General features: G+C 39.8%; 1 protein-coding gene across 9 annotated transcripts in view; it reads left to right on the top strand.

Moving 5' to 3' along the window:
• The window catches only part of CLASP1 (cytoplasmic linker associated protein 1), a 269,278-nt gene that overhangs the window by 210,208 nt on the left and 45,684 nt on the right, over positions 1-13,386 (top strand). For 5 of the 9 annotated variants that reach the window (XM_055572928.1, XM_055572927.1, XM_055572925.1 and 2 more), the window contains 4 exons: positions 2,341-2,504; positions 4,878-4,956; positions 6,395-6,538; positions 12,418-12,507. In XM_055572928.1, the coding sequence (XP_055428903.1) occupies positions 2,341-2,504; positions 4,878-4,956; positions 6,395-6,538; positions 12,418-12,507 (477 nt within the window). The remainder of the gene's footprint in view (positions 1-2,340; positions 2,505-4,877; positions 4,957-6,394; positions 6,539-12,417; positions 12,508-13,386) is intronic. The other 4 variants (XM_055572932.1, XM_055572931.1, XM_055572930.1 and 1 more) reach the window with 1 other exon arrangement.

Here is a 13,386-nt window from a genome sequence, read left to right as displayed (position 1 = left end):
TATGTCTTTCCTTCTCTACTTTGCTTTTCACTTTTCTTCTTTTAACAGCTGTTTGTAAGGCCTCCTCAGACACCCATTTTGCTTTTTTGCATTTTTCTTGGGGATGGTCTTGATCCCTGTCTCCTGTACAGTGTCACGAACCTCTGTCCATAGCTCGTCAGGCACTATCAGATCTAGTCCCTTAAATCTATTTCTCACTTCCACTGTATAATCATAAGGGATTTGATTTAAGTCATACCTGAATGGTCTAGTGGTTTTCCCCACTTTCTTCAATTTAAGTCTGAATTTGGCAGTAAGGAGTTCATGATCTGAGCCACAGTCTGCTCCCAGTCTTGTTTTTGCTGACTATATAGAGCTTCTCCATCTTTGGCTACAAAGAATATAATCAATCTGATTTCGGCATTGGCCATCTAGTGATGTCCACGTGTAGAGTCTCTTGTGTTGTTGGAAGAGGGTGTTTGCTATGACCAGTGCGTTCTCTTGGCAAAACTCTATCAGCCTTTGCCCTGCTTCATTCTGTACTCCAAGGCCAAATTTGCGTGTTGCTCCAGGTGTTTCTTGACTTCCTACTTTTGCATTCCAGTCCCCTATAATGAAAAGGACATCTTTTTGTGGTGTTAGTTCTAAAAGGTCTTGTAGGTCTTCATAGAACCGTTTAACTTCCATAGAAATTGAGAAAACCTAAAATCAACACAAGCAAATCTTAAAATACTTGATGCGCAAGCTTTAACTATCTTATACTATCGTTTTCCTAGTAAAAATGGTCTCTCTTAAGTCCTACCAGGGGAAGGAAACCTGTCATGGTCAGAAGCCTAGCCAGTTATCATCCCCCTTCTTTTCCTGTCCTTTCCTCCTTGTGGAAATTGTCCGTGAAATGTCGGTGATCGACCTGCTGTGCTCTCATTCTGCACTGGCTGAGCACCCCCTCTGGGCAAGGGGTACAGAAAGCATCGCACCCCTCCCTCGCTTCCGAGATGCTCACCGGAGCAGGGGAGGGTGAACGCAGGGATTCTCCTGTTTTTTGCTGGGGGGGGCAACAATTCTCCTCAGTATTGCTCTTGAAACATGTCTTAAAATTCCTGTTTTGACCCTCACAACAAGGTTAACATTCACAATATTAATAAAATCCAAGAAGTATCGATTTTAAAAGCCACATAGATGTTCAAAGATAAAATTATCAAGCTTTTCTGTAAGATAATATGAGCAGTAAGATTTAAAGCATAAGACTCGTAAGATATATAGCATAAGGGATATTAGGTGGATTTGGACATTGATGAAATTTCTATTACCTGTCACCTCTAGATTGCTGATTCAGAACATGAGGATAAAGAAGGAAATTTGTTTACATCAGAAGGCTCTTGTACAGTGAGTTTGGAGGTCTCAGTTTAGTCAATATTTGCTAGCTGCTTTAGTGCTAAGCCAGAAGTCCCGCAGCTGGGACTCATTGACTTCTCTCTGAGCTGTCTCCCGAGAGACCCCTGGTGGTTAATAGTTCCTGTGCTATAACTGAGTAAGTCTACGATAGCTGGTTTGTCCCAGCAGAACACAACTCATTAACCAAATAGGGACACAGTGCTACCATTTACCTCTCTGAAATTGGTTCAGGGATAAGCCACTGTGAACTTTGTCTCACAGAAGGTAGCAGTGATGATCACACCGTGGTGTGAGAATTATGTCAGCTGTCAGTCTGTTTTATTCTAAGCTGTACTCTTTTATAAATATTAGTATAGTTTTTATAATATCTTTTTATAGAGATAACACTTTGTAATATCTGAATTGGCATACATCAAAATAGATGATGGAAATGAAAAGCAATAGGTATACAAGTTTTTTTTTCCTTATCCTACAGTAATAGTTGTTGAATGCTAGATAATGAAATAAATATAATGGTGAAAAGGGTTTTTTAAAGAGAGAGAGAAGAAAGGAAGGAAGGCTGGCCTCCAGCATTGGACTTATACTTTTCAACAAAGTTAATATCTCTCTGTACTGGATTTTAAAGGCATGTAGAGGGAGGGGAGAGGACTTTGTCAGTTGATAGCCTTTTCAGGCCTTTTAGGAAACTGCATGAAAATGATATGACTTCACTGTGGACTAACATGGAATCTGTTTCGTTGCATGGCCTGGTTTGCGGTGGAATTCACAACAGAGAGTAAGTTCCAACCCCTTTTCCTTTCTCTCTTTTCTGTACTACGTTTGCCTTCTATACTGTGTCCAGTTGTTAACATTGTCACCCAAGTTATGAATCTGGGCAAAGGCCAATTGGGCATTTTCACGTTTTGAAGACTTGGGAGGAAATTATGAATTAAACATGTGAAATACTTGGTTTCCCTTTGTGTCTAGGTTTTCAGTATGTTTTTGGAGACCCTTGTGGATTTTATAATAATTCATAAGGATGACCTGCAAGACTGGCTTTTTGTTCTTCTCACACAATTACTGAAGAAAATGGGAGCGGATTTACTTGGATCTGTGCAAGCAAAAGTTCAGAAGGCTCTTGATGTCACAAGGCAAGTGTTTGGGGCAAGATCGTGTTCTCCCAGCTTTTGATATATAATGACATACAGCATCATGTAAGTTTTAAGTGTACAGCATGAGGATTTGATACATGTGTATATTGCTAAATGTTTAGTACAGTGTTAATATTTATATCCTTCACCTCACTTAATTACTATTTTTTGTTGCGTATGTGGTAAAAACATTTAAGATACATTCTCTTAACAGGTGTATGATACAATATCATTACCTGTGATCAACATGCTATACGTTTGACCCCTAGAACTTATTCATGTCATAACTGTAACTGGAAGTTTGTGCCCTTTGACCAGTATCTCCCCATCTCCATCCCTAGGGTCTGGCAACCACCATTCTACTCTCTGTTTCTATGGGTTTGACTTTTTTTTTTTAATTCTGTAGATAAGTGATATCATACAGTATTTGTCTTTCTCTGACTTATTTCACATAGCATAATATCCTCAAGTTTCATCCATGTTGTCACAAATGGCATAATTTCCTTCTTTTTTTATGATGAAATAATATTCTGTTTATATACGCACCACATTTTCTTTATCCATTCATCCATCAACACACTGAGGTTGTTTTTGTGTCTCGGTGATTGTGAATGGTGCTGCAGGGAACAGAGGTCAGATGGCTCTCTCTCCTTTTTTTGTTTTTTGGCCACACACTGTGGCTTGTGGGATCTCAGTTTCCTGATCTTAAATTGAACATGGATCAGAGCAGTGAAAGCCCAGAATCGTAACAATTAGGCTACCAGGGAACTCCCTAGTTTTAGTTTTTTTGAGAAGCATCCTTACTGTTTTCCATAGTGGCTGTACCAATTTACATTTCCACCAGCAGTTATTATCTCCTATCTTTTTGATAATTGCCATTTTAACAAGTGTGAGACAATATCTCACTGTAGTTTTTATTTGCATTTTTCTAATAATCAGTGATGTTGAGCACTTTTTTGTGTACTTGTTGGCCATTTGTATATCATCTTTGGAAAAATGTCTATTTGGTTGGGGAGGAGGGAACTAGACCATTTTGATATTAGGAGACTCTTTGTAGATGGTTTTTTGTCACCTGTAGTTTTTGTCACCCACTTGAATATCTTCTTTCTTACTTAATACCCACATTCTCTTGTTAGCATTGAAATATCCCAACAATCCATGAGATGAAATACATACATCTTCTTTGAGTTGGCATTATTCTGGTAAATGCCTAAGACTTCCACCCTCCATTTGCTGTGGAAAAAGGGGGAGGTGTTCTATGTGTTATTTCTTTGATGTGTAGCCAGTGTGAGTCACTTAAATCATGTATACTAAGTATGCTTTGCCTCCAGAAGTGGTCCTCAGAGCCTCCTGGATACAGATAGTTGTGGGAGAAAAGGATGTGCTGTTGGATTGTTTACTTTTTATTAATCAGTATAATGATGATACTACTAAGACCTAGTGTGTACCACACACTTTGTATTTTTATTGTATTATTTTATTTAAAATTCAGATCAGTCCTGTGATTTTATAGATGTGACCCTACACCCCTTTTATTTTCACTATACTTTTGTACACTGAGAAAAGTCTCTTAAAGGGAGTCTAAAGAGAGCAATACAGACACTCAGTCTCAATATAATATGTGTTTCTGTTGCATTATCTTTCCTATTACCATGGAAGGCATGTCTGCATCAGGAACAAGGGATCCTTTGGGCAGTTTTAAAATCACATGGATAATTTTTAAGGAAGGGAGTGCTAATTTTCATTCTCCAAGAGCCCTCAGGGCTGCCCAGTTGGGTCACATACACGAGATGATGACAAGACACAGAATCAGTCCCAAGTGAGAAGTGGAGCTGGAGTGGGACTCTTAGGGCCACAGGCTGCTGTGTATGTCTGTAGCTGGTGGGGGTGTGCCTGGTGAGTGTCCCCAGGCACTCGTCTCTGCTGACGCACACAGTTGGCTCACAGGCTATTACCCAGCAAAGACCTCAGGGGATAGACAGTGCAGGCAGCCTTGTCAGGGTATAAAAGGTAGGCTTGGGCATTGGAGCTCTTTCCTATGTGAGCAGTTTTCCAGAAGGTACCTGGAGAAGAAGGTAAACAATCCCAAGAAGGCAAGTAAGCATTTCTTCCTTAGTTCATTGCTTAGTTTATGTGTTTTGGGACTTCTAAGAAGATTTCTCTTTTTCTAACTTTTCTGTGTTATGTGTGTTACTTTAGTATTTATTATATAAAATGAAAAGTAATGTTTAAAAAAAGGTAAACAGGCTTACTTTTTACATGTGTTAATCTGTTTTTTTGTGTTAATCTGTTTTTTTGTTTCTTGTATGATTTTACATTACTTTTTGTAAGAAATCTTTCTTTTAAAATACTTTCTTCTTTTTATAAACCTAGGGACTCCTTTCCATTTGATCAACAATTTAACATTTTGATGAGATTTATTGTGGATCAGACTCAAACTCCTAACCTCAAGGTCAGTAACTTTGTCATTATAGTTCAACCTCTAGAATTCAAATTTGCTTAAACTATACTTTTTCAGACATGACTCATCTTTGGCTGTTATTAGTAAATCTGCTATGAGCACCGTGTGCCCATTTCTCTTGGTGTGGTGCCTAGTGCTGGTTTACTCGGTAAGGACATGCTTCGCTTTATTTCAGACTGCTGAGATGGTGGTACCATATTATATTCCAGCCAGCAGTGTCTGAGAACTCCCAATTATTTCACGTCCTCACCAACATTTGCGTGTTGTTACTGTTTCACATTTAATGTTTAAACTAGAAAATTTTGATGTATTGAAATAGCTATCTTATTAGAATGTTTTTAATATTAACATTATAACACATGTAAATTAGCTGTTAGATGTTTTGTAATGTAAAAAATGTAAGAACAAGCTGATAGTATTTAAAGGAGGATGTATTCCTTTGAATCAGATCGGGTACACTGTCTGTTCTTTGATCACCAGCTTCTGTCAAGGTTTTGCTGCAGCTGCTGCTAAGTCGCTTCAGTCATGTCCGACTCTGTGCGACCCCATAGACGGCAGCCCACCAGGCTCCTCTGTCCCTGGGATTCTCCAGGCAAGAATACTGGAGTGGGTTACCATTTCCTTCTCCAATGCATACATGCCTGCTAAGTTGCTTCAGTTGTGTCCAACTCTGTGCGATCTATGGACAGCAGCCCTCCAGGCTCCTCTGTCCACAGGATTCTCCAAGCAAGAATACTGGAGAGGGTTGCCATTTCCTTCTCCCGTCAAGGTTTTAGGAGAGGCCTACTTCCCTGGCGGCTCAGATTGTAAAGTGTCTGCCTACAATGCGGGAGACCTGGGTTCAATCCCTGAGTTGGGAAGATCTCCTGGAGAAGGAAATGGCAACCCACTCCAGTATTCTTGCCTGGAAAAATCCCATGGACAGAGGAGCCTGGTAGACTGCAGTCCATGGGGTCGCAAAGAGTTGGACACGACTGAGTGACTTCACCTTCACCTTCAATAAATAATAGCCTATTTCTCCTGAGGTCAAAGCCAAGTGAGATATCAGTGGAGAAGTTAGGGCAGAACATCACCCTGATTGCCTTCAGTGCTGCCTTGCAAGACTTGGCCTAGAGTGGCTAAAAATCAAAACCCACAGAGTTGTTCGTGCCCACTCTGTCAGTGGCAGAACTGGAGGTCCCTCGGTGCCCCCGAGTGGGCTCTTGCTCAACAAGTGTCCTGGGGTGTCAGAGGATCAGGGCCTACTTCTCTGCAGGGCCCCCTTCCTGTCCCAGACTTCGGGGTCAGGCATCTATGCTTTTCCCTGCTGCAGGCTCCCTGTGTAGGAACGTAAGTCCAGGTCGTGTGTACTTTTCTCTGAGCACCAATGAGAGTTCTGTTCAGAAATGTGTAAAGTGTACTTACTGTTTGTAATTACTGGCTCTTTCAGGTCAAAGTTGCAATCCTGAAGTACATTGAGTCTCTCGCCAGGCAGATGGACCCAACAGATTTCGTAAACTCTAGTGAGACAAGGCTTGCTGTTTCTAGAATTATAACCTGGACAACAGAACCAAAGAGTTCAGATGTGAGAAAGGTATGTCCCAAAGCACCAGGCACAGCTTTAATCACAGCCTGTTTTTAGGTGTGAGTGAGAGAGAGGAATTTATGGGAATGTTCAAACCACCTCCATACCTACATGCAAACCTTTCTCTTCCCTTTTCTACAAAACCAAGACTTTGCTCCTACCCCTATCTTCTCTGTCCAGTACCACCTTATTCCAGTCTTTCCAAATCAAAATGAAAATCTGAAATCTTGTGTCATGGGAGACACCCTGATACCAAAATGTTGTATTGTTGCTTTTTTTTTTAATCAGCTAAAGATAAATACTTACTCATTTCTTCTGAATGGCACATTGAGAGGCATGTAATGCAGTTAAAGGGAGCACAGGATGTTAGCATTTCTATTCCTAGGTAGTATTCTGCCTCAGGACTACTATGAAGATGAATTCATATATGTTGAAAGCGTGGTCAGTTCCTGACATGTGATAAGCACACAGGAAGTGTGAGTTATCACTGTGTTTATTGCTTCTATTCTCTTCCTGTCAGTGTCCTGTTCTTCTATGTTTGAGTTTCACACATGGCCATTATTCTTTTACTTTATATGTAAACTAGCCCAACTAGCCTTTAAAAATTACTTTTAAGTCACATTTCTCAGTTCTACTTTTAGACTAAAAGTATTTGATTTTGATTTTTTGTGTATAATCATGAACCTTGCATTTTTACCCCCATAGTATACTTCCTTCATAGCCAACTCCATAGCCAAAATAGTCCTTTGGCCTTGGGATAGAATTAATAATGTGGACCACTTAGATCAAGGCAGGGTTAAGGATGATTCTAAGCAGTGTTAGCAAGATTGCTTTGCACCTGATCACCTACCTGCTTAGCGCCTGCCTCCTAGAGTCCAAGGAGGAGAATCAAAGAATCACCCATAATGTTTCTTTGGGAGAATTTCAGCCCATATAATTCTCCAGCCATTATATAGTATTAATAATAAATGAAGTTCTCCAAGGTTAAAGAAACAAGGATGAATTTTATTAATGCACTCATTCAAAATTATTGTTCTGATATTAAATAATATTTTAAATTTATGATCCTTTTATAAAATTTTTCAGTATTTATCAAAAGAACATTTCACTGGCAACCTTTAACTATTAAGCCTTTTTGGGATTAGAGGGGTACAGTGGGAAGTAGTAAAATGATTTGGTTGATTGGAAAGTCAAAGTATTTCTGTTACGGTTTTCAAAATCACAGATCAACCAATAAATACAAAAGCCTTCCTGTATTTAGTCATAGCAAGTAAATGTGTGTGTGTCTATGTGAGTTTGTGTTTCATAATTGAGTGTTACTCAAGTGTTCCCTCCTGTGGGGCTGAAGGATACGTAATACTTGCATGTTATCATGATTAGGGCCTGTATGGGAACAGCTGACTGTGTCTACTTTCTCTGGACATGCACATTAAAAATTTGAATTAGGATTTATTGTCCTAACTTTTGTAATCAGGACACTAGAGAAATGTTTCAAAGTTATCCAGCCTGGGACATCAAAACACTGAAGTTACTTTAATACTACGCTTCAGTTGTGTCCAACTGTTTGCAACCGTATGGACTGTAGCACATCAGGCTCCTCTGTCCATGAGATTCTCCAGGCAAGAATACTGGAGTGGGTTGCCATGCCCTCCTCCAGGGGATCTTCCCAACCCAGGGATTGAACCCACATCTCTTTAAAGCTCCTGCATTGGCAGGTATGTTCTTTACCACTAGTGCCACCTGGGAAGCCCACTTTAAAATACTAGCTTAAGTCAATTACGGTTAGGATGTTTAACGCTGAGATCACATAACTTATTTACTGTTTGATCTTCAACACTTAATTTCAGTTATTTTGGATCATACTGTGCTACTGTGCAAACCCTGTTCTGCACTGGCACTCCACCTCCATGTCTGCCCTTCCATCTTCCCCTCCCCCGTTGTGAGGACTGCTAAAACACCTCATCTTCAGGCTGAGCTCAAACCTGGGCTCCAGGACAGTAATCCAGGGCTTCAGAGGAAGTTGAAAAGCCTTTTTTTTTGTCAGTAGTCCTCAGCCCTGGCTGCAATAAAAACCAGTCTCAATTCCTATGCTCTACCCAAAGTCACTTGACCTAATTGATACAAAGTGGAGTATGGACGTTGTTTTGTGTCTGATTGGAGTTCCTTCCACGCATGGCTGATTTTTTAATGCACAGTGTTAATAAGAATTCACACTTATTTAATAAGTGTAACACTTTAATAAGCAGCCTGTTATTTTAGACCACTTCCCCTAAGACTGACCCTCTGACCTATAGACTGCTGATGTGGTCTTGACCTGTTGCTGCTGGTTTTCACAGGACCCCAGCTAGGTCCTCATCATCTTTAGGACCAGGCCTGGTCTTGCTGTTCCCTGAACCTCCCCCACCTCCCTACTTATGCCCAACACCTAGAATGATACCTATAGGAATAAAGGAAGCATTTTAAGAAGTATTTTAAATGAATTAATGAATAAGTACCTGAAGAGAAATGATCTAATTTCAAATAACATTTCGAAGTCACCATTTTCAAAACCACAGGCTTGGAAGTTCTCCTCTTTTGGCTTCTGTATTAGTTTCATGTTGCATAACCTATTACCACAGACTTAGCTGATTGAAACTACAAAAATTTATAATCTCACAGTTCTGTGGGTTAGAAGTCTGGCACATGTTCTCTGGATTCTCTGCTTAGTCTTCCCAGACAGAAGTCAAGATGTTGCCTAGGTCTTCAGTCTCACTTGAGACGTAGGATTCTCTTCCAACTCCCTGGTTCTTGGCCTAAGTCAGTTCATTACTGTTGAGGGCTATGGTACCTGTTTTTTTGCCCACTGTCAGCAGGGGGCGGTCACAGCTCGGGCCACCCCCATACCTGGCCTGGCAATTTGCTTCTGCAAAGCCAGCAGGAGAAGACATAATGTCCTAAAATTTCCTAAATTTTATGAAAAACATTAATCTGCACATCTAAGAAGCTCAACCAAATCCAAGTACACTTTAAGAAAAAGAAAAAAAAAAAGATTCACACCTAGACATAATCAAACGGCTGAAAATGAAACAGAAGCTCATGGGAGCTGCCCAAGGAAGCGGCTCAGCATAGCCTGGATCCTCAGTAAGACAAACAGCTGCTTTCTCATCCGAAACCTTGGAGAACGGAGGCAGCCTGTTGACTTTAATGGTGCTGAAAGCAAAGAAAAGTCAACTAAGAATTCTCTGTTTAACAAAATTATTCTTTAAGAACAAAAGAAAAATTACAAAGAAGCCAGCAGGAGATTCTCATGTTAATCTCTGTGACTGCTTGCAGTGGCTCACCTGATTAGGTCAGATCTACCCGGGATAATCTGCCCTTTAACCAAAAATCAACTGATTAGGGAGGGACTAATTGTACCGGCAAAATCCCTTCTTTGTAAGGTAATTGTGGGAATGGTGTTCATCACTCACCTTAGGAGAGGGGATTGTGCAGGGCTTACTCACCAGGAGGCTGGAATCTTGGGGTCCGCCTTAGTGTTCTGCCACCCAAGGCTTTGGTCTCCTTTTCAGTGGGTTGGCATCAATCTTCCATGGTTAGTTATTTGGTAGTTCCTTAGGCACTTTCTTACCTAACAACACATTTGGGTTGGGGTTCAGTTTAGCAGATGCATCTCTGCTTTTTAATCATCCAAGACATCTGTGGATTAGATTGTTTGGCTTTAAGTTGTATCCATCTAGCCCTTGCTAGTAAAGCACTGTTACTTGATTTAAATAGACTTGTTAAAGCACAATATTCAAATATATGTTCCTTTGCCCCATAGCTGCCTCTCACAAACTGTGTGTTAAGGCACTGCAGATTAATCCTTCCTGGAGTTAGAGCTACTTCTATTTAAATGCTCTGTTTTGATGTTCCATCCACTGCATATTTCATACAGGTATAGGTGCTATTGTAAGTGATCCAACTTTCTTATCCAGTAACTTGAGATGTGTTTGAAATATTGTCTAAATAAATGTCATGCCTAAATAAGTTAAAATATTTAGAAATAGTGATATGGTATATATCACTCTATGCTAAGATTAAAATTGTCATTATTATTTTAAAGCTATAGAAAAAGAAAACAGGCACCATTTTTATCTGGATAATTTAATGCTCTAAAGATATGCTTACTTATCTCTTTTAAGTAGAAGTATGTTTTGACTCACCTGTCATTTACAGAATGTATCAGGTACTAGGAGAACATCTTGGTGATTTAAAAACACTTTCTGATGATGAACCAAATTCTCCTGTTGGTGTTCTGATATAATTTCCTAAGAGTAGAGTGAGGTGTTACCTTCTAAATACTAGAAGCACCCTATAGTCTGAAATCAATGCAGTAAACTCTCATATTGCCTGTATCATCAGACAATATTAATTTTATACAACCAATACTTGGGAAGTTTGCAGGTGGTATAACTTGTTCTCCGTATCTCATATTTGGGAAAGTACTCTAGAATCAGTTTAAGCTGATACAGCTCTGCTTTGCTGACTTAAGCGTTTTTAATATTTTGTTTTCCCTTTTATGTCAGTGTTCTGGGGTGTTTCATATTGGGGAGAGTTGGGTGTTTAAATATTTAAGATGTTAAGAAGGGAAGAAGCACAAGCAAAACTGAAGCCCAAGGCTGTCACCAGTGAGGTGTGCTTCTCTGGCCAAGACTGACTTGGACTCGGTGGGAAAACCCCACCCAGACTCTAACTGGCCTGCTGTATTCCTGAAGTAACTGTTTCCATTTTTTAACTCTGAGAGTCCTTATAGTTGTGTTGACCAAACTATACAGAGGTACACTAGACCTTTCTTAAGGCGCTGTGTTTATGTTAAGATAATACAATATATTCACAGAAGAAAGTAGATTCTAGAGTTTGACCTCTATTGACTTCTGCCTCTGCTGCTTTTTAGAGGCTTTTTAGCCTCTGAATTCTTGTTTAAAATCCATAAAATAGGAATAATGATACTTGCTTTAGTCACTATTGGGAGGACCAATTACAATAGAGCATATAAAAACCTAGATAAATAGTGCTTTGTTTTTGTAGTTTAAGCTGTTACTGTTTGAGGGTTGCTTTAGTTTGCTGCCGCTTCACATTTTTTCCAGCATTAAGGAGATTTCTTTTTCCCTGTTAAGTCAAAAGGAATGCAGTAATGACAATAGAATTTTTAATGGTGTGTTTATATGTTCAGGCTCAGAATCCTTGTGTGTTTGCTTATGTGATTCTCTAACACTGAGCACTGGCTTTGTCAAATGAACTAACAGGTTTGGCCCCCAAAGGTTGTTTTGAGAAATGCAGGGAATGATGGCATGACACAGAAAACTAAAAATGATGAAGATGCTGTTACCTGGAGGAGGAGAAGTATATAAACAGCTTTCGAAAGTTGGCATTGCTAATTGGAAAAAAATGTAAATCTCTGATTATAGATAGGCAGCTGTCCTAATCTAAAAGCTCAGAGTTTTAATACCATTGAATGAGATTTGAATCTTAGCTTAATTGTGACTGCCTTGCTCAAGTCTCACTTTAATCTTTTCGCAAGAGCCCTACTTGCAGGAGGGGTTGTGATTATAAAGGACTTAGGGGATGATTGAGGTTTAAAACTGGTAGTTACTGATATTATTCTTAAGAATCCTGTTACTGTTCTATTACTATTTGTCAGTAGGGAGCCGCGTTAGGCATTACTGACAACTATTCATAGACTTTTAGATTATACAATCTCTCTCTCTCTCTTTCATATATATACATATATACACACACACACACACACACACATGACTTTAGAAACTAAGCCAAACACTTGGGAGCTTATCAATAACCATGGTTTTAAGTGTGTGCTTCTTGCCTCTGATTAAACCCTGCCCCTCTCCTGTCTGTCCATCCTGCTTTAGCATAGTCGAGTAGGGGAAGATTTACCCATAAGGGCGGCCTCGACCTGCTCTGGGCCTGGAGAAGGAAACTTGGAAGAAAATTGTAAACAGGTAGATTTGAAACTGTATACTAATTTGCAAAAAGACACATCACTGTTTGCATTTAGATTATTAATCTTGATTACACTTGTGAAGACACTGAGAAGATTTGGGAAAAACGTAAAGTTAACATAATACTATGTAAGAAAGGATGTATGTGTGTGCGTGCATGTGTGCATGTGCCTGTATAAAAGTATTGTGTTTTGGTGTGTTTTATAATTAATTGCCTTCCCAAAGAAATAGCCATATTGCAGACAGATTTCTACCATAGTTTAACACAATAGCAAAGGAGAGATGCTGAACTTAAAATGTCGGAAGGTTTTGAAATACCTTCTCTTTGGTGATTTTTCTAAAGCAGTTTTAATCACACTCTGAAGGGAGCAGTAATAGATGTTTATTTGATTAGAAAACTCCCTTTCCTCTCAAATTTTAAATTTCCCTAATTAATGCCAACACCGAAGCATTTGTCAAAGTTTTATTGATCTCTTCTCTGGAAGAATCCTTTTCTGCTGTGCGGTCCAGGCCGTTGATAACCCTGCAGGTTCTTTTCAGACAACTAGCAGGATTTGGAGACCCTTTTACCTTCACCGTCTAAGTTCTCCTGTGGGAGCTACTTCCTGTTAGGTCACCATGTGATCTTTAAGACACGTGGCCCCAAGAGTTAGTTACGTGTTAGAAAGCATCAGCAGCAGAGTTTCTGGTCTGGCTTTGTAATGGCCCTTCCTCTCATGGGGCAAGGGCTCAAAGATGGAACAGGCACAGCAATGACACCCTCTGGCTTTTGACTCATTATTGATCATGAGGTCTGGCCCAGGCTGTTTAAAATTAATTTCTCCATGGAATTCTCCAGGCCAGAATACTGGAGTGGGTACGCTTTCCCTTCCCCAGGGG

This window comes from Bubalus kerabau, chromosome 3, assembly GCF_029407905.1.
Source record: "Bubalus kerabau isolate K-KA32 ecotype Philippines breed swamp buffalo chromosome 3, PCC_UOA_SB_1v2, whole genome shotgun sequence".
Taxonomy (NCBI): Eukaryota; Metazoa; Chordata; class Mammalia; order Artiodactyla; family Bovidae; genus Bubalus; species Bubalus kerabau.
This window is presented reverse-complemented; position numbering and strand designations above follow the sequence as displayed.